The sequence below is a fragment of the Formica exsecta genome, unplaced genomic scaffold (genome assembly GCF_003651465.1).
Source record: "Formica exsecta isolate Colony F162 unplaced genomic scaffold, ASM365146v1 scaffold21, whole genome shotgun sequence".
Classification (NCBI taxonomy): Eukaryota; Metazoa; Arthropoda; class Insecta; order Hymenoptera; family Formicidae; genus Formica; species Formica exsecta.
Genome location: NW_021849398.1, coordinates 942,026 through 968,639, shown reverse-complemented (window position 1 = coordinate 968,639; position 26,614 = coordinate 942,026). Strand labels below are relative to the sequence as shown.

Sequence of the window (26,614 nt, the reverse complement as noted above, 5' to 3'; positions counted from 1 at the left end):
ACTTAAATGTATACATATTTAAAAATTAAAACGCATAATTTTCTAGATGACTTTTTTAATAGAAAGATAATTACCTAATAGATAAATATTTCCAGAAATCTGCGTTTATCATCCATACCAGGCAATCGCTGACGATAAATGAAAATCAGTCTTTATTATCTTTTCAATTTTTAATGCATTCAAATGTCATATATTTCTCTCGAGAGAAATGTTTTTGCCAAAAAGGTGATCTTTTTATATTTCATCAATTTTTCGAAGACAATCAAATTCATTGAACAATAAATTTGAAGAAATAGAATTCAAAAATTAAATTTTTTTTACATTATCCACCCAACTATATATGCATACATCTAATCTTTTTAATTTATATCAATTATGCTTACAATTTTTTTTTTATTTTACAGATGGACTAATTTTTTACGCAATAATAATTTAATTATACACGAGTTAAGAATTTCTATTAATTATAGTTTAATTAATTAATGTTTAATTATTAATGTTTCGTTATATAAATCCTCATTACCAGCGATCACGAGACAGACAAGAGCAGCGCCACAGCCACAATTCTCCGTTAAACGCGCGGAACGACCGTCGGTTCATGTCGGTTCCACGTTCCCTTCGTCAAGACTGCTGCTCGGTCAACCAGACTGGCATCAACTGGCATGGCTGCTGCCAGTTATGTGTGTGCGTGTGCACTTGTGCGTACACACATTTCGCCCCCTCTTTGCAAATCCCAGCCGGTATCGCGTGCTTACGGCTTACACGACGGCCGCGGACGTGACACGCGCGTTGTGTATCGTATCTCCAGAGATGCATCAAGAATGGTCGTCCGCTGTGTACAAGGTTATCCACAATTTACCAACTTAATTTACATAAATTTGGGATTATGTGAACGTAAATAATATTAAACTTTAAAGAGAAAAATAGAAATAGTAAAAATTTGACTTCCTTCGAATTCTAATTATATTTTTATAAAAAAGAAATAACAAGAAACAACATAAATTATATGTTAAACAATATACGCTTTAAATGATTTAAAAGAGAAAGAGAGAGAACTAGCTCTTTGTATATTCTCATATATATATATATATATATTTTTTTTTTTATATTAACGCGGTCTACACTTGTCACATCCCTGCGTGTCACTTTCTCATTATCGCGCATACGCATACACGGCAGTCCTGTTCGCTCGCGCGCAGCGCCCTCGCGCACATACACCCATGTACGCGCATGCGTTTCTCGTTCCGCGTTTCGCCGTCGTATCTCCGAAAAAGATGGCCGCCACGAAAGCGTACGGTGGTGATGTTGACGTTGTCGTTCGCACCGAGGTCGCGTCACGTCCTCGCGCAGCGTAAAGATAAACGTGCGTGCGTGCGTGGGGTCCGCGTGCGCCGTGTCGTCGTGCATCCGAGCATCGTCGCGGGCGACGTATAGACGAAAGTGCAATAAAACGCGAGTGAAGGTGGTTGCCTGTTCATCCATCGAATACGGTGGATTCGTGCGACTCGTTCACGGTATCTCTCTCCGTCGGTGAGCCCGACAGTGGCCGACGGTAGAACGGCCAGGGGGAGCGAGAGTGAAGGGACGAAAGAAACAGAGACGGACCAACAGCTAGCTAAAGAGAAAGAAAGAGAGAGAGAGAGAGAGAGAGACATACGAAACGAGTGTTCCGAAAACTCCGAACGTGTCCATCGCGAGTGAGCTCCAAAACGGTCGGATACACGTTTACGTTGGGAAAACAAGGGATCGCCTGATCGGCGCTTTACCGGCGAGGAGGATCCGAAGGAACGTGCGTGCGATCGGTGAACAAGAAACAAGCGGACGGAAGCCGTCATCGGTCCGCGCGTGGAAAACTCCCGGCGAGAGAAAGAGAGAGAGAGAGAGAGAGAGTGAGTGAGAAAGAGGAGAGAGAGAGGAGCAAGAACGAGAGAGCGATACGTCTCGCGTCGCGCTGAGCCGAATCATCGTGATCGCGAGTGGTGCGTGGTGATTTCCCCGCGAGTGAAACAAATGCGTGCGCGTGCCACGACGAGACTGCCAGTGCTGTGCGTCGCCGTCGCGTCATCGTGCCATCTTACCGTTGCACTAGTGGCAACGAGCAATCGTCGTCACCGTTACGGCCGCTCGCTTTTACGCGCGACCCGAGCCTCCGTGTCAACCGAGGGACGGCCATATTAATCCGCGATCACCACCGCTGCCACCGCCGTCGTCGTCGTCGTCGGCGCCGCCGCTGCTGCTGCTGCTGCTGCTGCTACCGGCTGTCGGAATATCCTTCCTGGAATACGCTCTCCGGAGTTTTGCCACGAATATTCGGCGACGAGTGTGTGCGTGCGTGTATCCTCTCTCTCTCTCTCTCTCTCTCTCCCTTCACCATCACCACCCCTCCCGCCGATCGGGGTGTCGTGCATGCATGCGTGCGAGGTCGCCGCGAGTCCGGGTCACTCCTCGAGTTTGTTTTCTTTTCCTCCTTTCCTTCGTCGCATCTCCGCTTTTAAATCATCATCGCCGGATGACGGCGCGTGTACGTAGTGCGTGCGGCGCGGTACCTGTGTGTACGACGAGCGACATAATATACGAGGTGCGTCCCGTGCCGCCTCATGTCTACGCATCGTCTTCGTCGCGCGGACACAGCACAGCGGCTCGCCACCACCGTGTCTACCCCTACCTCCGGCAGCAATATTACCCTTCCTAGGCCCTATGGTAGCCACACGGTAAGTACGCACTTATCGCACGCGTTCGTATCTCGCATTCCTCGATTCACGTCGCTCGACCTCGCGCTCGCGCTCCTCGCGCAGAACGTCACCCGGACAGCGCGAGTGCCCGCGAGCATTCCGTGTTTAACCTCCCTTTCTTCCTTCGTGTATGTGATATCGTGTAGATTCGGAGCACCGATTCAATGTGCATTAAAATGACGCGCGATGTGATCCATCTTTCATGGATGCGCACAGTGGCAGATTCTCATGCTTGTCAAGGTGTATTATACATATATGGAGTCTCGTGGTGTTGTAATCTCTTTCCGTCATATCCATGAGCACGCAAGTGGCATTTACATTCTAAAACAGTATGTTGAGGATATTGAGATTCTCTATGCAATGTAACCTTTTTTCTCATACTGATGTTTCATAATTATATTCACATGCGTATTCACATGCAATGCAAGAATTTTGTCTCATGTCTAGGAATGTACAATGTTCATATTTATTCTAGATTGTTAATTAGATATATTAAGATTTTAGAAATGTAATATATTATGTATCTATGTAGCTATACGTAACATTCATCTCATTCAAATACTGTTACAATTAAACATATTAAGCTTTCGATCAATGTAAATTCCCTCCTTGCGTACTTATGGATAGATAGAGCAGCATTTTGCGCTCATTTATGTTGATTATGCACATTGATATGTCTTGCAATGTAATCTCTTCTCCCTGTAGTTTATAGACATACAGAGCTTTCATATTTATTAATGTTGATTAGACATATTGAGATGTCAACGCATGTAATCTTTTCGCTGAAATGCTTATGATAATATAGAGTAAGATTCATGTTAGAACAATATTATAATCTTATACACTTGTGTGAATATAATTAAGTTTCCAGCGATGTCTCAATCTCTTATGCTTCCATAAGTACATAGAAAGACAATTAAAATACAATTAATTATACATGGATTGGGAAAATTCAGTTGACATATAATTTTTTCTTTCGCAAACTCAAGAGTTTGCTTTAAATTAAAATATTTATAAATCTTTCTTGCTTTTACAATATTATAATTTTTTACACTTGGATATAATTAAGTTTTCAGCAATGTCTCAATCTCTTATGCTTTCATAAATACATAGAAAGACAATTAGAATACACATGTTAATTATACATGGATTGAAAATTCAATTGACATATAACTTTTTCTTTCGCAAACTCAAGAGCTTGCTTTAAGTTAAGATATTTATCAATCTTTTTCGCTTTTACAATATTATAATTTTTTACACTTGGATATAATCAACTTTTCAGCGATGTCTCGATCTCTTATGCTTTCATGAGAACATCGAAAGACAATTAAAATACGCTTGTTAATTATACATAGATTGAAAATTTAGTTGACGTATAAATTTTTCTTTCGCAAACAAATAAAGCAAACAAGAGGGTTTGCTTTATTTTAAATTAACATATTTATGAATCTTTTTCACTTTTAAAATTTCAATTATTGCTAGGATTTATTTAAAGTCATGAAAGAAAGAGAAGCTATTAATATTTATTTTTTTGTGCTCTCTCTCTCTCTCTCTCTCCCCCCCCTCCCTCCTTCCGTCCCTCTCTCTCTCTCTCGTAATGATACTCTTATAATATTTTTTATATCTTTTTAGTGTTTTATAAAGCATCCAAATGCTTATCAATAATTAAAAGAGCAGACAAAAAATCATCTTTTCATGTGGCATTGCACTTATTGTTAGACTTGCTTGTTGAAGCAATATTATAGAAAAGAAACAATTACAAGTGTAATATGTATTTTCTTTTATGTTTTGTGCTATGTATGTTTTATTTTAAGAAAGTGCATTACTTTTGCAATATAATGATATTATTATATAAACTCATTATTAGACAACTAAATTGAACAAACTATTTTTATAATAAAAAGTTTTACACAAAAAAAAATTGTATATATTATCTTTTTTATTTTATGAAAATTATCTTACATGTCGGCTTTATCTGTCATATACTGTTATTTTCTAATCAAGTGCAACGTAACGTAATTTTAAAATATATAAAATATTTTCATATATAAATACTGCAACTAAATATTATTCAATTTGAACAATATTTTTTATTCTGATATATAAAAATATCTTTTATTAAAGAAGCTCGAGAATACAATTAAATTTGCCTTTCTGTATACGGGATGTTTGAAAAAAGATTTTCATTCTTTTGCAAATTGCTTTAGTTTTTTATTCAAATTATTCAAAATACATAAGTAAAATTCAAAAACTATCAAGATCTTATAATTTCACAAGATTCAATAATTTTTAAGTCAAAATTGCCAAATATTTTTTAATCCACATATAATTGTACGGATCAACATTTATAAATCTACAATTATTTTTTCTTATTATTTTATTCAGTTATAATATTGTTATAATAATTCCACTTTAAATGAATGTCTAAAAGAAAATTTTATATTTATATATTTTTGAAATATATTCTTATATTTTTATATATATATAAATAAAATGCCAATTAATTAAATTAATAATAAATTCAATAAATTTTTATTGAAACTATATCTCCTTCAGGGACAAAATATTATACATTTTTCTTTGGACATCCCGTATATGAATTTATGCCGTATACATAATAAGTGTCATATTAGTCAAGGAATAAACGCCGTAGATCAAGATTGTGTGATATATTTCATAAACATGTCACATCATCAGTTGTTCGCCTACGCGTATTTTTTTTTTTCTTTTTTCTTTTTTCGTGAACGCGTAGGAGAGATTGCTCGACGATTAATCATTCCCCTTCCGACACCCCGGCCTCTTTAATACCACGCGTCCCACTGCACCATTTGCCCTTTTACTTTAATTCACGATGACGAGGGTACGTTCCCTCTTAGCTCATTGTTCTTGACTTCGCATAATATATAATTTTGCGTCGCGCGCGGTATAAACTTTACAGTTAAATATATAATTATAATAACGAAATAAAAAATAAAACCAATGTAAATATTAATTTTTTTTTTTTTCAAAACTTTTTTTTCTTATATACAGATCTCTCCTTTACCAAGTTATATTTTAGCGCGTTACACAATTCCATCATTTACGGTATATATTATGATGGTTTTACATTATATGAATTGCTTTATAAAAACGATAAATCTAAGAGAACGAAGGAAACTTTTATTTCGTTTGTGTGACATTAACTATCCCGCCACGCAACGTGCATTTTAATCTCTCGGCTGCGCCGCTCTGGCAATTAGGAAGAATTACTCGGAAACTAGCGTTTCACTGTAAATACCTGCAACACAGCGCGTTGTTTTAATACAGCCTGAACATACAGCGCGCGGAGAGTGGCGGAAATAAAACGCGTGGCATTAATTTATTGAAACACGATGTGTGCTATTGATTATGTTATTGTCGCCACTCATTGCGCGCGATATACGATTGTTCACATATGAACGAGCAATTATGTTTTCTCTGCATGGGAAAAAAACATAAGCAAAATAAATGGCGTATTTTTCAAATCTCATGCATTCTCTGTTTGGATAAACACGATAAAAACATGATTTTTATTGATTTTTAAAAGGGAATAATTCTCTATTTTCGATACGAATGAATATAAATTAATACTAATATAACAATGTAAAAAATATATAAAATAAAATATAAACATTATAAATGCAATATATAAATACAAACAATAAAAAGAAACATTCGAATTGAGTTTCTTCTATGAATATAAAAGTATTACGAATCAAGGATACTTTCTTTGATTCCTCCGCGAATTTTTCTAGCAAACTAGCGAACTGGTTTCTTTCAAATCAGCAATTCAATTAAACACCATTGAAATTTAAAAGATTCACAATCGAATAATAATTGTATTATTACGCTATCAATTGAAATGAACTAATAAATTAATCATATGGCAATCATATTTATGACTAAAATATGAAGATATATTAAAATGAAATTGTGCGCGGTCGGTTGAATTCATGTTGGGTGGATAGCGACGTACGTTTATAAGGCAATATAATATTCGGTCCGAGAGCAATTATTGGGATTGTAGATTAAGCGGCATTAATAGAACGCGCGGCAGTGGTAAAGGCATGCATTGTTTCTGTATCCCTAATTACGTCATATGACCTGCATCGGGGTCATGTACCGCGAATGCCGATTCCTCGGAGTCTTGCATATCCGATACGCGACGATAAGATACAATAGAATTATAATATTATATTACTAATAATAAGTCTGTTCAATCGCACATTTTCCGCAGATTGCTCCTTTCTTTTTCTCTCTTCGAATAACTCCAAAAATTTTGTTTTAAATACAAAAAGCGCAATAAGAAATGAATAGATTAAGTTTTTTTCTTTTTTTTTTCTCGAGTTTATCCAACAATTATAAATTACTCGTTACGGAAGAAAGAGATTTCATATAAAGAAAGAGAAATAAAATGAATTCTATAGGTTGTCTAATCGATGAGAAATAAACATTACCTTTAATCAGTGTGAAATTTAAACTAGATTTTTGATAGAAAAAGAATTTAGAAATATCTATTCAGAGTAATAATAGTATTAAGATAGAAATAATAAAATTCGTGTGGATCACGATGTTTTATATTACGTGTTTATATACGGAGTAAATTCTACAGTTAAAGTAGCTTATGTAATTGAGCGAAAATAATATTGAGAATTTTGCAGATTGAGGATTATTGCTTGATTTTATCGGAAACTGCGGAGAGCTATAAATATAACTATTATATATTGATATTTTATTACGACGCTGGTTGTTTTTATACGGGAACGCGTGATCTTACATTAATAGGCATTACTGACTGATAATCGACGAAAATTGATGACTAAATTCAATGTATAAATTTGACCACGTTTTGCTTTATCTTATCGTAATACTTTAATCTCTTCGTATAATAATAGTATTATGTCACAACGATATCCAATTGAAATAATAACTTGTGAGTTTTTCTACACAATTAGGATTTGCATGAGCAATATTGTACACGCAATGCTATATAATGTGCTTTACGATTAAAGAGTTAAACTGCATCAAGTCATTAACTAGAGTGTAATTAATTCTCTCTTCCTGATTTTGTCTCTAAAATGTGGTAGAAAATAAAGAGAGAAGATATTTAATTTGGTTTCGTATAAAAATGTGTTAATCTGTGTGTGTTTATTACATAATATAACTCGCGCGTTAACTCTTAATATTTAATATAATACATCCGTTTGCATTCGATAAATATAATATTTACGATACCCAATGCGAGTTTATGTTAATTTTAACATCTGTCAAATAATAATTGTACATTATGCAGCAACACAGGGTAGCGAGCGAACATATAATATTCTCATACGATATTTCCATAACATTCTAACGTGGATTTCCACAGCCGATATATTCACAGTGACAAACTATAGTGCAACAATATATAATGCAATAATTTTGCAACGCTATTGCGTAACGCATTGGATATCCGATATAAAGCGCGAGAGAAGTACTTCGAAACATTTCTGAAAAGAATTCCCGCAATTAAAACTGCAGTTATATCACGTATAATTCACGACGAAAGAAATTTTATTATTCGCAATGGAAAATAGAAAAACTACTTTTTTCACGATCTCTGTTTTATTAACTCGGATAACATAAAGCAAAATTCGAGTATTGAATTTTCTCTTTTCAAATTGTCGATGATAATATTTTACTACCAAAAACAACACAAATTAATTTCCAACCGATGTTTTGCATCGTTAATCTAGAATCTGTTTTATTTTGTGTATTCTTTTCTGAATTTTCAGTTGGAAAATTTAATTGCTTGTTTATTAGTTGACGAGCACGTACGTGTAACATGAATGGTTGAATGATTATGTAACACATCTTGCTGGCTCATCGTGTTAGTCATAGGTTTACAAAAACCGTTAATGGGCTTCCCTATACTCGGTCTCTGTCGAATGCATGTAACATGTTAAAATAGTACTTTATCACTTTCCATTAGAAAAGTTATTAACACCCGGGAATAGCGGGGCAATTTTTCACGACGTGAATGGGCGGTGTAATCGATCACTCCGTGATTCAAATTTGTTTCGCATCTTCTCTTTAAAACTGACATAGCTCAGAACATCGTGTTTTCTTTTAATTAACACGTATTTAAGAAGAAAAATATATATATATATATTGAACTCTTTAACTTTTTGCTAATAAAAGTGTACTATTCTTCTTTTCAGAAATTTATTTTTAGGAAAATAAACATATCTTATTTATTACCGTACTTTGCTCTCTCATTTTTGGACACGTGTTACATACGTGTCTTAATCTACGCTAAAAATTATTCTTATTTATTTTTTTTTAATTTTCAATACAATTTAAATTTTAATAAAATTTATCAATCGTTTCTTAAAGCGTATATAATCTTGGTATCGAAAGGATGAGGTAATACGTATTTACGATAAAATGTTTTTCGAGAAAAGTTAAATTACGTATTTAACGATTAAACACATCTGCACGTTCGGCGCGTTGTTTACTTTTCTCAGTTTCGTCGCATACTGTCTCCTTATGGTTTACATACTTGACGCTTCTTCGCTCGTGTAACTCGAGAGTCTTCAAGAGAAGTTGTTTCTTGTTGCTTAGTAACACAATGTAGCGCATGATTCCATCTATGTCACTGGAATGTATGTACCCGCGTTAAAATTCATCCGAGACGCACCGTGAATACATCTACTACTATGATTTAATTATTCGCAGTATAGTTGGTTTATTAGAAGAATGTAATGATAAAAGACAAAGAGAGATTATTTTTATTAATTATATTATTTGCAGATGTTATTGCACGTAGAAACGTGTCGATAAATATGTTTCATTATTTAATTATTTATGCTCAATGTGTGCAAGAAATCCTTCATTTTCAATGAATTTATAGCTTGAAAACTATATTAGTGGTTGTTCCTGCTAATGTTTCTGCTAACAAAAAAAATTGATTTTTAATTTTAAGAAAACTAGATTATGCTAGATATTTCTACTTTTTTGCAATTTTTGAGAGTCATTCACAATTTATAAAATATCACAAAGATAAAAATAACACGATGATAAATGATATATACATATGCCATAAGAGTTGTAATGGAAGGAAAATATATAACTTATATAAAGAAATACGTAACTATCTATGCTAAAGATTGCGAACTGTTTCCAGAAGGATGTTTCTCGGGCACGTTTCTTAGCAATCAATAGTGCGAGATATGCGATTAGTTACACGAGAGGCTCTCGCACGCCTGGCTTCGTAAATACGGTTCTTGCTGGACTATGGTCGTGTGTGTATGCCGATACACGTATGCCGATACATGTATCGCGATACACACGATGTCGTGTACACGTAACCGATGAGACCAGTGTGTTTGAGATGAAAGAGAAAGAGAGAGAGAGAGAGCAGACCACTGCTATCTCATTCCAGCGAATGACATCCGACTTTTGAACCGCAGAAATTCTCTTATCTAAGCACGAGATGAATTTTCGTGCCTCGAGACACGGAAATGTCTACGTGTTATTAATAAGAAGGTAGAATTGCATCGTCATTCGGAGAACTTTGTCCGAACTGTATCTCGCTAGATATTCTCATGTCTCTTTACTTTTCTTGGTATTTTCACAATAAAGTCTGATAAATCGCGTTTAATACAGTCGAATTTTCTTATCTTTACAATGTGCAATAGCATCTCTTGTGAAATCTTTTTTAACATATTTCCTTAAAGACCTTGTGTAAAAATGTATGTTTACAACACATGATGAAAACACAGATATCTCTCATAATAATATAAACAAGTAAAATATAAAAATCCTGTTTAAGGTTAAATCGCGTATGCGCATAAATTTTAAGACAGATTTAATAAAGTAAAAATTTGCGAACGTTAAAACAAATTACAAAAACTTATACTACTTTTTAAGTTGCTGCCATAAGGGTAAAGAGGGATAATGATATTACTTCATGAAAACATGCTTGCCATTGAGACTTTTCTTTCGCGGTAAGGAAAATGTCGATGTGATAAAAGAGTTTTTACTCGATCAATCTTCGATCTCGAGTTTCTCCAGAATGTTCGACAACCGTTGATATACCTCGTCCCAACTATGCAATTCCACGGAAGATTCATCCACTAGAAGTTTCCGCGCACATAAGTAACAGACTTTTCGAGCTCGGAAATATCAGACGCGGAATATTTCGCTGAGGTATCTAAAAAGTACATGCACTATGTTTGATTCCTTGTACTTGTAATCGATCTTTTTTTCTCTTTTATAGTTTTGATTTCTTCAAAATTTCTACTCTATTCGCTCTACATCTTATCATTACATAAATAATATGTTGCTATTTTAATATATTTATAATATATCTAAAACAATTATACGCGATTTAAAAAAAGAAAAGAATAAGATTATTACTAATAACTTTTTATCACCCCCATTAAGTTTTACCATTTGACGCTTTGCATAATTTGTGCAAAACCGAAACATTGTATGCACAAATACACATCCGATCGATACAAACAATTTCGAAAATAATCTGCGTTATTAAATTTGCGAGAGAGATTTTCAATAAAATCAATAGCTGCAAAAATACGTTGGACGGAAATTCTTGTACGAGCGAGTTGTGTCCGAATAAACAAAACATTTTTTTTAAACAAAATTTTTGGAAGACAACCTTTTGAAATCACAAATTTTCCACAAATATAAGAAACTCGATCGACAACATGATACCGGTAATTGGCTTTTTTCTCATCTGCAGAAATCTCTTTGTTTCTATTTCAAACATTTATATACTACATACAGAGATCCATGCATGTACACCAATCATTCTTTTATTACTTCAATAAAAGATACAGGAAGCAAAAAAAGCGGGATCCTACATATCCGCTATTTGTTAGAGTTAGAGAATATTATATAAATAAATATTTTTACATTTTTATAGATATTTTTGTAAAATAATGCCTTTTATAGTAAAGAGTACTAATTAAAAAATGATTGTTCTATAAAAAAAAATGTTTTTATTTTATTAAATCTGTCGACGCATTTATTTTTTTTTATTTTGCATTAATTTGCGTCTATCTTGATGTAAACCTTTATCAATTTATATCTAATTGTATATTTTACGCAAAAAAAAAAAAAAAAAAACATTTGAAAAGGATATCTGAAATATCGAATTTTATTTAAAAACTATAATTTATTCTATTTATTTAGTTTGTTATTTGAAGGCAAACTGTAATATGGGAAAAAATTCTTATCGAAGAGAATTTGAAAATTAAAAATTATATTTGTTATTAAAGAGAATTTGAAAGTTAAAAATCACATTTCTTTGCAATTAAATAAAATGCATTTGCGTTCCAAAAACGGCTGTAACATTTTATACAAATTGTGTATATAAATATTTTACATTTATATGCAGTGAAAAAATGACTTTTTTAACTCGTGAAGCAGATTTTTAGTTGGCGACGAAAGCCTAGAAAATTTCAAATACTTCTATCATGACTATTATAATCTATTTTATAAAGCACACAAGTGAAAAGAAAAGATTTACAAACTTACAATTGGAAGATCGTACATATCGATTCTTATAAAAATTACGTACTTGTAACACTATTTTTTGCCGTAAATAAATTTTCATTCCAGTACAGGAAATCGATGTCGGGACTAATTTCTAACAACGCTCATAAAAATTTTCAAAATTACACCTAGACAGAAAGACAAATAGAGAGAGAGAGAGGGCGCGTGCGGAAAATACTCTTTGTTTCTATTTCAAACATTTATATACTACATACAGAGATCCATGCATGTACACCAATCATTCTTTTATTACTTCAATAAAAGATACAGGAAGCAAAAAAAGCGGGATCCTACATATCCGCTATTTGTTAGAGTTAGAGAATATTATATAAATAAATATTTTTACATTTTTATAGATATTTTTGTAAAATAATGCCTTTTATAGTAAAGAGTACTAATTAAAAAATGATTGTTCTATAAAAAAAAATGTTTTTATTTTATTAAATCTGTCGACGCATTTATTTTTTTTTATTTTGCATTAATTTGCGTCTATCTTGATGTAAACCTTTATCAATTTATATCTAATTGTATTAATTACTTTAAGAGAAACTCTATTAAAAAAAAAAAATATTACTGAAATGTATTATTTTATTAATTAATTTTTTGTTAAGAGAAAACACGAGAAGATTATTTTTCTGAATATTGTTTGCAGTGCAAATTGCTTTCAAATTTTTTCGAACATTTTGTCGTTTAAAATAACAATTGTCGACACAGATTAATTACGATGTCGGGACTAATTTCTAACAACGCTCATAAAAATTTTCAAAATTACACCTAGACAGAAAGACAAATAGAGAGAGAGAGAGGGCGCGTGCGGAAAATAAAATTTTCATAAAACCTACTCTCGATAAATTGACTTCCGAACGCATCGTTCTTGCCAGCGTGCGAAATCGCAGATACTTCTCAGTCTGATTACTTCCGACAGAACTGCTTCTCGCGCATTTTTACCTTCGTGATTTTTCATCGACTGCCAATTTCATTTATTTTTCAATCTTGTTTCGTCTTGTCGACGCGCTCGTTTTACAGTGCTTTACAATGTTTTACAGTGACTCTTCGCTCCGAACGCGGTTTCTTGACAGAAATACAATTTTATTTTCATACAGATACGTTTCTCTTTGCTAAATTATTTACGTAACTGCATACAATAAATACAATTTTGAACAAAATAGAAATCGAGTGCTGATTCAAGCCTGAATTATTATTTGTTAGTACATTTTTCGCGGTTGATAAATAGAGAATTTAAATAAAATTTTATTTAATCTGTTTTTTTTTTTTTTTTTTTTTTTTTATTCAAGCAATTCTTATTTTATTGTTAGTATATCTGGCCTGTTTTTAACGAAATTGATATTGTTTTAATTATTTAATTATCTAATTTAACATTATTATATACTTCCGAAGCTATCTAATCATGTACAAAGAATTTAATGCCATATATCTAATGTTTAATTTTTTCATTGTAATTAACGCTGTCAGTAATTACCATTTGACGCTTTGCATAATTTGTGCAAAACCGAAACATTGTATGCACAAATACACATCCGATCGATACAAACAATTTCGAAAATAATCTGCGTTATTAAATTTGCGAGAGAGATTTTCAATAAAATCAATAGCTGCAAAAATACGTTGGACGGAAATTCTTGTACGAGCGAGTTGTGTCCGAATAAACAAAACATTTTTTTTAAACAAAATTTTTGGAAGACAACCTTTTGAAATCACAAATTTTCCACAAATATAAGAAACTCGATCGACAACATGATACCGGTAATTGGCTTTTTTCTCATCTGCAGAAATCTCTTTGTTTCTATTTCAAACATTTATATACTACATACAGAGATCCATGCATGTACACCAATCATTCTTTTATTACTTCAATAAAAGATACAGGAAGCAAAAAAAGCGGGATCCTACATATCCGCTATTTGTTAGAGTTAGAGAATATTATATAAATAAATATTTTTACATTTTTATAGATATTTTTGTAAAATAATGCCTTTTATAGTAAAGAGTACTAATTAAAAAATGATTGTTCTATAAAAAAAAATGTTTTTATTTTATTAAATCTGTCGACGCATTTATTTTTTTTTATTTTGCATTAATTTGCGTCTATCTTGATGTAAACCTTTATCAATTTATATCTAATTGTATTAATTACTTTAAGAGAAACTCTATTAAAAAAAAAAAATATTACTGAAATGTATTATTTTATTAATTAATTTTTTGTTAAGAGAAAACACGAGAAGATTATTTTTCTGAATATTGTTTGCAGTGCAAATTGCTTTCAAATTTTTTCGAACATTTTGTCGTTTAAAATAACAATTGTCGACACAGATTAATTACTAAAATGTCGTATAAATTTTTCAGAAAAATATAAACGGACCTCTTTCTCTCTTTCTCTCTCTCTCTCTCTCTCTCTCTCTCTCTCTCTCTTTCTTTCTATGTAGATAATTTTGCAAATGTAACCAGGAAATTAATTATATTAAAAATTTACTTTTTGTATTTTACATTTTTGTGTTTTTGTTTGTTCGATTATTGAATTTATCGAAATAATGCTGATTAAAATTCCTTTTCAAAAATTACTCAGGATTCAACAGACTTCAAATGTTCAGGGAAAGATTAAATAATTCACATCACGCACTGTAATATTTCTTTTCCTTCTCTTCCGAGATAATTTGAGAAATCACACAATTAGGGACGCCGGTTCAATCGTTTTGTTTCGTTAGCTTTATCTCTTCCACTTCATTTTCTCTCAATGGTCGGTCCGCGACTTCTACACCAATTTCTTCCATTCTTCGCGTAAATTTTTTAACGTATTTCTCTCTTCCATGGACAATTCTATCTTTTTTCATCTTTTATCCCCGATAGCTTCCGCTTCCGTCCAGGATCGATAATGTGCGATACTAAAGAAACATTTAATACTCCTATACTTTAAGATAAAAAATTTGCCCATCTTTATCAAATTTCTCTTGAAAAATAGAGAGTGGGTGTTTTGTTTCTATATCCATCAAAAATAATCGAGTCTTGAAAGAAGCTTCCGATATCAATCAAGATTGATCAAATATCCCTATAATACACGACATTGAAAAGAAAGACGAACAGAAAGTTGCGAAATCGCAAAGACAGAAAAAAGAGGCTACATACTAAAACGTGATCGTATTACGTATTATCATTCGAATAACTCCCGGTCAGTCTTTATAAAATTTAGCAAGAAAGATGGCAGAAGTTGAACAGGTCGACGCAACGCAACGGGACATTTATTTCTTCGGCTGGCGCTTTTCAGTTCAGCTCAAACTTTTTCGATTTCAATTAAAAAGTTACCGCGATTTAACTTTCTGCCGTCTGTCCCAGCGGCTTGGTGGCGGCTCGCTTTCGGAATTAAAAAAATCTTTTTTTTTTTTTTTTTTTTTTTTTTTTTTTTTTTTTATTCAAGCAATTCTTATTTTATTGTTAGTATATCTGGCCTGTTTTTAACGAAATTGATATTGTTTTAATTATTTAATTATCTAATTTAACATTATTATATACTTCCGAAGCTATCTAATCATGTACAAAGAATTTAATGCCATATATCTAATGTTTAATTTTTTCATTGTAATTAACGCTGTCAGTAATTACCATTTGACGCTTTGCATAATTTGTGCAAAACCGAAACATTGTATGCACAAATACACATCCGATCGATACAAACAATTTCGAAAATAATCTGCGTTATTAAATTTGCGAGAGAGATTTTCAATAAAATCAATAGCTGCAAAAATACGTTGGACGGAAATTCTTGTACGAGCGAGTTGTGTCCGGATAAACAAAATATTTTTTTTAAACAAAATTTTTGGAAGACAACCTTTTGAAATCACAAATTTTCCACAAATATAAGAAACTCGATCGACAACATGATACCGGTAATTGGCTTTTTTCTCATCTGCAGAAATCTCTTTGTTTCTATTTCAAACATTTATATACTACATACAGAGATCCATGCATGTACACCAATCATTCTTTTATTACTTCAATAAAAGATACAGGAAGCAAAAAAAGCGGGATCCTACATATCCGCTATTTGTTAGAGTTAGAGAATATTATATAAATAAATATTTTTACATTTTTATAGATATTTTTGTAAAATAATGCCTTTTATAGTAAAGAGTACTAATTAAAAAATGATTGTTCTATAAAAAAAAATGTTTTTATTTTATTCTTTCCCTCCCTTCTGCCCGTTTTTTCTGTTTCTGTTTCTTTTGATCCCACGCGCATCTCTTGAATTTTCCGGTGCACGTGGAAATTCTCAACTGTCGCTATTTATCGAATTTCAATAATGCAATTTCTGCAGTGTACAAGTTGAACGATATAATTTGAAATATATAATCTCATAACTCATTACTTTTGATGATATTTAAAATATGTAAGAATAATATTATTCTATTCAAGTCAAAATTTGTTGTCAAAATTATTTTTATGGAATTTAAAAGCTATCTCTCCTTTTTAAACGGAACAATATGTTTTTTCTTACGTAAGTAAATTTTTCTGTCGTTCGAATAAAAGTGAATATTTTGTATTTTATATTTTATATCAAAATATATCAGAATCATATTCTTGGTTAGTTCAATTATAATCGAAGTTACATACCTAAAATATATATATATATAGGATGACACGTAAAGAACGTTTACTAAATATACATAGCGCGCGCCTGGTAGTGTGCGTGAACGCTCGGCGGCGCACACTATCACGTGCACGGCTCACCGACGTGCGCCCGGCTAAAGGTCGGCGCTGATTGTTGGCTCGACTTTATTCAATAATAACTCCCTTTATTAAGCGTTATAGAAAAAAATGGTTCAGAACTTTTCGACTCAGTTTTTGGTAAAGAATAACGCTATGTACTTAGTAGGCGGTTGTTGCTTGTCACCCTGTATATATATATATATATTTATATAACTTCACTTTTAAAGGACTCTTTATACTAATGGACATTATAAACAAAGCTACACAAAGTGTAAATAATTATGTGATGCATGCATAACCTGAAAAATTCCAAACTACCAGTTGAAAGCAATCTGCGTCTCAAGAACAACTTTTTCTGGTGAAAAGGATGTTTGAGCAGCCCTATATATATAACAAACTGGTGATTGCTTTTCCTTCTGTGTCCTTTCTTCGTGCTTGTCGGAGAAAATGGGACATGCTTTCGCAGTTTTTTCAGTCGTTCTTGTCCCAAGCTACTATTTTTATTGGAAAGAAAAACATGAGACGTTTTGCGAGAAGAGAGGCCAAATTTGTGGATGTACATCCTTAATGATCTCAAGTATGTTCTACATGTGAATATATAATCTAAACACTTTTTATTATTTATGTAGCGGAAGGACATTTCTTAAATCGTATTTTTTTATTATTTAAATGTATAAATTAAATAATTAATATTATATCTAATTAAATGTACTTTAATAATTAAATTTAATTTAGTTTTAAATTGAATTGACGACAATGCTATGAGAAATAATGTGAAGAAACGCTTTGAGAAAATATTTGAAAGTTATAAATCGTTCTATTGTTTTCGTAAAATTTTATGATCTTTGTACACTGCTGTTGCTGTCACATAAGATTGTGAGTATGAGAAAGAGATATCCGTTATAGTCAGTGATCGTTAAAAGACTTGGTAAATACTAGAGATTTACATGTGCACCAAAAGTTTTTGCATCGGGTAAAATTTGGTTGGTTTATATTTTGCGGAATGAAATATGAAAGTACAAATATTAATGGGCACACTCGCGGATAGCAGTTTCAACGTAAGGGGTATACGTATATGTATTCGCATGTACATGTCTCTCTGGCAGCAGATCCTGAAAATGTTTGCTTTTCAGTCTCTCTTAACGTTCGTGCAACCGACGTATTCGAACATTTCAAATGCTTCTAAGATAATATTACCAGCAAGTTGACGATATTAATTAATTTGCCTTCCAAAAATAATACAGAACAAGAGAAATGATTCCTAAATTTTAGCTAAATTAAGAAAATAATTATAAAAATAAAAGCTAAATTTTTGTAATAAATTTTTTTAAAAGATAAATGCAGTTAAATTATTTTTTATCAATTCAGAAAAACTCACGAATCTGCTCTTTTAATCAAAAAATTGTAAAAACCGTGCTATTCAGGTAATATTTGGCTTTATCAATTCATGCAGACATTTTATAATATAATAAAATGTTTGATTGAGTTTGTTTTTTACCGATACTGATTGTGAGAGAGTATGTTCCGTGATAACCCATACTAATTAAAGCAAATGCCGCGCTATCAACGTTGATAAATTAATTAGTCGTTATCGATTACACTCTATAAGGAAATTCAAAAATCTCATCGCATTTATCAAACTACAAGATAATTGCATTATTTTAATCGAGTCGTTTGAAAATACAAAAGTTTGTGCAGACAAATTAAGTTATTTAGTCCATTTTTAATTAGAGTTTATAAGGTATGCAAGATAATATTGAAATATCTCGCAAAATATATTAATTTTGCGATGATTTTATTTTTATACTTTTATATATAGAATGATAAGAAGTGTTTATATGAGTTGATTTATATAATAACTGTATAATTGCATTTAAAGAGATATGCAATCGCACATTACAAGTGCATATAATGATAATGCCATTGATTTTACTCATTATCCTGTTAAAAATTTAACGAACGTTTTAATGAAGAAATGAATACTCTTTACAAGATATTTTATATTTTATTTATCACAATATGTCAAAATAAATTATAAAGTATTTCGTAAACTATTGGACTTTGAATTTCATCTTAATTACTTTTACATGATAAAAGGAATCATTTTTATAATGTCGAGGAAATTATACAAAAGCTTTTCAAGAACAGTCGTAAAGAGTGCAGAGAAAAAGAAAGTCGGAGCACGTTAGAAAGTATCCGATATTCGAACTACTTCCCTTTTTGGCGATCATTCTTAAGATATTGAACGTCGATAGTCGATATCTACCTATACATGAGACAGCAACTGTACAATTGGATATTCAGATAGAGGATTGAAAACAATTTGAAATACTTGTGTTATATCGAGGTCAAGATGGGTTATCCATGAACACTCGTATCGTCGTTTTTTTTTTATATATTAATTATGCTGAATGATTGCATTTCGTTAAATTTACAGCATTAATGATTGTTTTTATTTAAATATAAATTCAATTTATTCGTCTATTAGTCATGCACGAATAAAAATTAAAAAAAATATATTTTAAAACGTGTTATTAAAGTTTTGCAATAAACCGCTACCGCGGTTTTTCAACTATTATTTCATCAACTTTGTTAGAAATTTAATAAAAAATGTAGATTTGTTGTTTATAACAAATATATATATTCAATTAAAGTATACATTTGTTTTACTTTTATCAATATCAATAATATATCCCTTGATTTTATTTATCTTTTGAAAAATGGAATTAAAAAATTTTTTAAATATATACTTATATATTTTCTTACATTTTTATTTTATAATATATCTGTTTTTATTTATTTTTTATTATACGCGTTTCTATAATTTTACTTCTTTATAATTATATGCGACGCTGTGAAAACTATGAAAAATTATAAACAGTACCTCTCTGCTGAGATTTTTTAATAACAATGACCTCATGTTGAAATTATACTTTTATCTGGTACAAGAACTGCATATTTTATTTTCTTGAAGGATTCTCAATTCTGTCTTAATGGAAGTACGTATAATACTTAATATGTGCGTGTATTAAAAAAATTTTCCTCTTTCTTTTCATAATTGAAAATATCTAATTGTTCGTCTTTTTTAATTTAGTGAATAACACTAATCTGTATTGGTGTAGCTACGAAGGAGTTAAAAAGAATTCTCGCTTATTTCACGAGCGGACTTTATTCGAGGGCCGTTTCAATTACGGATGATAAACAAATACGCGCACTTCTTCGAATGATATTCCGTCTCTTCGTTTCAGATTCCGCGAACACCCGAGACGCCGCTGTAACAGCCTCTAACTCGACATTATAAATATTCAAAAAGAATTGCACACATACATTCGTATTTCTCGCGTGTTACATAACATTTCTGATTCTTCAAGCATTTTTCCCTCTTTGCAACCGCAGTTTAACCGATACCGGTCTTGTTTGGTCAATACAAAACTCTTAAAGTAAACGAATGCACGATTGTTTCCGCCGAATGATCACAGACCAGTTTAGTATACAGACACAATTTGCAATTGCTATTTTTATTGTCTTTATTAATTTTTATTTTTAATTCTAACATGTATGTGTGTATATATGTTTAATTCTAACAATGTGTATTCCATCTATGTGACACATGTGTATGTAAAGCTGGCATGTCATTCCATGAAAACTCATAAAAAATTAAGAGTTTTTTTTATAGCTTTATTTTTAATAATTCTAGTTCCTAATAGTTAAAACAAATAATTCTGGCTGTTACATCAAAGAAAATATTTCAAAACAGAGATTCCAAGTTCACGCAATTTCTCACTTTCCTATGAAGTTTTCCTCATTAATTTCTGACAGATTTTCAAAGTTTTGTAATTTTATATGAATTCTAAAAAGAGTTCTATTTTTTAAAAGCAAAAAACATTGATTAAAATCAAATATTTACGAGTGAATGCGCATATGTACAAATATTCAAGTGATATTGGTTGATTTTCGAGAATTCTATTTATTCTAAAACAGTTCTCGTATAGCTCTTAGCATATTTATGCTCTTTCTCTCTCTTAAAGAGTTTTCCTTATTAGCAGTATTAAAACATTTTTAAAATAATTTATTTCACTCGAGAAAGGCATATATCTGTTAGAAATCACTATTTATATGAAATAAAGGCAGATTTTTCAGAGTTTTATTTATTCTAAAACAGTTCTTGTATAATTTTGAGTATATTCATTCATTTTATAAAAAGTTCTAACCATAAGCAGTTTAAAAAACTTTTTAATCAATTTTTTTTTACCCGAGAAAGATATGAAATCCACTTGACTATTTCATAACAAAGCTTATAATCTTATAAAGCACCGATAAGCTTAAATGAATAAATTAACTTTAAACGGATAATGAACAATGAAATCATTTAAGCTATAATTTTATTTTATTTTAACAAATAATAATTTGGTTTTAAAAATTTGATTAAATAGTTAATATATAAAGTTAAAATATATTTTAGATGTCATCTCATTTAAATTTATTTAGATTTTCTTTATATAACCGACTATTTATTTTCAAGATTATCCAGCTAATATTTGATTTCGAAAGATATAGATACTTTTTATTATTTAACAATTGCTTTCATATATTATTAAAATATTTCGGAATTAATGACATACATATATTTCGTTTATGAGTTCGACATATATAACTCGTTTATGACTCCGAAAATTAAATAAAATTCTCGATCGTTTAACGATATATAACTATGACTGATAGAACAAAAGGCGGGACGACAAACAAACGACAAAAACGTCAAACGAATGTATATGTGTGCGTGAAAGAGAAGTATTATTATCAGAGCGATAATATTGATTCCGCGTCTCTTACATTAGCCTGCAGGTTCAATTTCGTGGACGATTGCTTTAAGAAGATATTTGAAAGCATCCAGGAAGGATTTGTCGATACGCCGTCTTTGGGACATCTCTCCACTTCTCTTCGATTAAATTGAGAGGAGAAGGCGCGTGTAGGCGGGATGGGGGGGGGGCGGGAAGGAGTAGAACGGCAATGGGGGACGAAAGGGAATTGAGTGTGGGTGGATAATACGCGTGAGAGCACCTTTCCCAGAGCTTCCTAGCGAAGAGTTCAAAGACGAAGATCTCATTTTCGCATCCGTTAAAACTCATGCCGCCAGAGGGGCAAATCGAAGAAAACTTCGAAAAATTTCATTACTTTTACTCTCCGTACGATTGCGATCGAAAATGCGAGAGAGAAAGGTGGCAGACTTGAAATTTCTCGCTATTATATCGAGTTATGCGGCGTATAGTTTGTTATCTGCCTTTGTAAAAATACAGAGCTAACAAGATTACCTAACAACATTAAGAGATAGAACTGTATTAATAATCAAGAACAAAAGAAATAGAGCGGAATTGCCGTGTCGATCAAAATAAAGTGATATAAAAATATCTACTTGATATTTTTCGAATATTATTTCAGTCATGAATATTCATATTCTTTTAGATCTCGTGATATAAAAGAAATTAATTAATAATTAAATATTCTGATTTTTTAAATTTTATTATTGATAAGTTAGTATAAGAGAGGTTTACGCAGTTAAATAAATGAATGTGAGAGGAAAATCGATATCTTTAAGTGAGATTCTTACAAATTAGAACAGCGTATAATTCAGGAATGTGGGACAGCTCAATTTTAGAAAAGATCAGTTTATGTTTCACATAATTACAAAATAATAGCGTCTAGACTTTAGATTATGTGCAATAATAAATCTTAAACAATAAATTGTGGAATCTTCGAAAGTCATCACGCGAAAGTACATCTGGTAAAAAAGAGGGAGCTCCTATGTTTACAACGCTGACGAAGCGTTATAAGGCATAGCTCACAAAATGCAGCGACCCGCAGGAAGGAATTGTAAAGGGAGTTTCTAATCACGATGGCCATCTAATCTACGAGCGTGAAGGGTCAGGACACTTAATGAGCTCAACGGAAAAGCTGGCGTTGGTCGAAACAAGATTAAAAACTCGTGAGAATAGACTTTCTCGATTCGATCTTAATTTGAAGGATATCTTGTTTTTTAATTATGTGTCTGAAATAATTAAAAGATATTAAAATATCTGTCATGATCGCGATTGCATAACAAATAATTAATTAATTTCTTTTTGTATGCAACAATAATTTGTGATAATTTGGAAAAAAAATTTGCAATCATTTATTTAACATAATCCGCAACGAAAAACTACACAACGTAATCTTTTAAAAGAATTACATATTATTTTAATATAATATTAATTTTAATGTAATAATCATAGATTATCAAATATTTAAATATTAACTCCTCTTGACATCCATTTCATATCAACATCTAATAGATATAGTATCTGTATATCTACAAATACTTTATTATAGATGTTTTAAGCATTTTAAAATATAATATGAAATATTTTATATTACATTAAAAATTAAAATAATTAATTTATGAATAACAATAAATAATTACTTTGAAAATGGCAATTTAAAATAAATTATTAAAAATACTTGAAATTACTATTTGGAGATAAATGCGCAATTAATTTTAAAAGTAAAAAATAAATAATTTCTGAATTACTCACAATTGCTCGACATTTCTCCGAGTCTTTTTCTCTTCATTTTTTGTTGCTCTTTTATGGCATTCATTCGTGAAAAAATGATTAATTATGATCAGCATAATATGATAATCGCACAACACTCTCCACGTTAATTGCAAGCAAGTTACACTATTTTATATTGCGACGAGAGAATAACGCGAAAATTAGAATTTGATCGAAAATCGTTCACCGAGATTCACGCGCCACTTGAAGTAAAATGCTATCTTTTTTGCTATATATATTTATTATATGTTTCTTTATTTCGAGACATTTTTTTATTTTTTACAAGCTAAAATTAAAGAGAAATATCCTGCGATATTCGGGAATATAGCTAAATTTTTCAACTGTTAAAGGTGCCTTTACATGGCAGCATTAAGCGTCGAGCGTCTGCGCAGAAAAATGCGCAGAATTTAAAAGAGATAGATTCTAGGCTGAAATTAGATTCTGCGCAATTTTCTACGCAGACGCTCGACGCTTAACGCTGCCATGTAAAGGTACCTTAACGCGGCAGACCTCGTTCGAATAAATCTCACGAAATATACGTTTTGACAAATTACAACAATGTATAAACGTCGCATTTATGATATGACTGATCAATTATTGACAATTTACGGGAATAATAACAAATATACTTATTAATTAAATACGCCTCGACTGTCTAATCCATGTCGTATCTGTAATGTTCTGTTAATGACTGAAAAACACGAAAATTTTTATCCTAACTTAGCATTTTTACCTTAATACTGTGCAGTATTACGCGAATCGAATTAATGGCTAAATAAAACACGATGAAATATACAATCAAAGTTCAATATTTTACAAACACGTATAATATATTTCCAATGTAATTTCGCGAAATACACGTATTATTAATAAAAAATCGATATATATATATATATATTATGCTTTTTTATTACTTGAATCAAATGACCATCGCCGCGATATTATTTACTGCAGAAATTAATTAACTACGTAAATTGATTTATTATATGGAATTATATGTATTATATGGAATTCTCGCGTTTTTTTTAAAGATAGCGTAACGATATACGAGACGCGATTCTCGTACCGCGGCCTTTCTCCCCACTCGTGAGCTTCGAGACGCGAATGACAACAAGGCCACCGCCTGTCAACAAAGCATGTAAGAAAGCGTCGAATACCGTGTGATAGTCAGTTTTTTGCCGTCACGCGAAATATTCAACATACTACAAAATAAGAGCGGAATTTCATGTTGTTTGGATTTCGCGTATTTTTTGATATTTATCAATCGCTGTGTTTTAAAAAAACACGTATATATATTGTTGTAATTTGTTAAAACTTATACGTCGCGAGATACATTCGATCAAAATTTGTCGTATGAACAGTCGGCAAATTTATTTTCTCCTCGCAATATAATAAAATCTGTGTCTGCGTGCGATTAATATCGAGAGTGCCGTGCAAAGTATCACGCAATTGTCATAATGTGTTAATGGTAATTAACCGATTTCTCGTGAGTAAGTACTGTATGAGTGCTATAAAGGAGCAGCAAAGGAATGAAAAAAAAGTCCATGGAAGCGTCAAATGACAGCGAAGAAACTGTAGAGTAAGTAATTTATAAATTATTTAATTGTTTTTGTTATATTTGTGTGGGGAAATTAATTTCTCGTTTATTTCTGTGATAATTATATTTTTAAATTACCGTGCATATATATAGCACATATAAAATATTTAATTGATATTAAATATTCAATTAATTGTTTTATAAATATAAGATATATATTTATTAATATATTATGTTTAAGAGATTTATAGTTATTTAGATCATTTTTTATATAAAAATTATATATTTTTATTTGTCACACACATATTTGTGAAAAGTTTATATCTAAAGGCGACTTTTTGCTAATTATGCAATTTTATTAAGTATTTGTTAAAAATTGATAAATAAGTAGAAAACTAATAAAAAATTCGATTTCTCGTAATAATTAATTGTTTAAATATTAATTATTTGCTTTACATGTATATATGTATATGTATATGCTTGCATTCTGAACTTTTGGGATCGGTTTGATGATTTTTGCTCTTATTCAAACGCGAGGCATCTCGCTGCATATGCCAGGCGGTCAACAACGCAATGACGCCATGTGTTTCTAGCTGGATTATCGAGGGGTTGGGCCGGGGCGGTGATTCGCAGTAGAGGGTAGTTATATAGGGTGCACGAAATGTTCTAGGTTTCTGGGCTTTCGTGACGAGACGACGAATGCAGAGGCAAACACAACGCCGAACAATTGCTATAGACATTTTCGGAGGGTGAAACGCCACTGTCAGGAATAACCATAGTTAATGCTTCTTGCGTTTGATGATAATGGCATAAGATAGGTTTCAATTATGAGAAAATATATGAAACAAACGCGATAGATGGATAGCGTTATATTACAGTTTAAATAGGACTTAATTATAATTTTTTCTAGGAATGATTTTTTTTTTATTTTGTAATTTTGTTAAATTTTTATATAACAACTCTTTTATATATATAAAAAACTAATATAATAATATTTAAAAAACTAATTATATGCACTAATTACGCACAAAAAGTCAAATTTTTTTATTTGTTTTTTAATTTATTTTCTCCTCGCAATATAATAAAATCTGTGTCTGCGTGCGATTAATATCGAGAGTGCCGTGCAAAGTATCACGCAATTGTCATAATGTGTTAATGGTAATTAACCGATTTCTCGTGAGTAAGTACTGTATGAGTGCTATAAAGGAGCAGCAAAGGAATGAAAAAAAAGTCCATGGAAGCGTCAAATGACAGCGAAGAAACTGTAGAGTAAGTAATTTATAAATTATTTAATTGTTTTTGTTATATTTGTGTGGGGAAATTAATTTCTCGTTTATTTCTGTGATAATTATATTTTTAAATTACCGTGCATATATATAGCACATATAAAATATTTAATTGATATTAAATATTCAATTAATTGTTTTATAAATATAAGATATATATTTATTAATATATTATGT

General features: G+C 31.4%; 1 protein-coding gene across 6 annotated transcripts in view; it reads left to right on the top strand.

The window, feature by feature from the left end:
- The first annotated feature begins 651 nt into the window (after nt 1-651).
- The window catches only part of LOC115235045, a 92,840-nt gene continuing 66,877 nt past the window's right edge, over nt 652-26,614 (top strand). For 2 of the 6 annotated variants that reach the window (XM_029806543.1, XM_029806544.1), the window contains exon 1: nt 652-843. In XM_029806543.1, the coding sequence (XP_029662403.1) occupies nt 679-843 (165 nt within the window). In that variant the 5' untranslated portion in view covers nt 652-678. Of the gene's footprint in view, nt 844-1,122; nt 2,712-26,614 lie in introns of those variants that run through there. The other 4 variants (XM_029806545.1, XM_029806546.1, XM_029806547.1 and 1 more) reach the window with 3 other exon arrangements.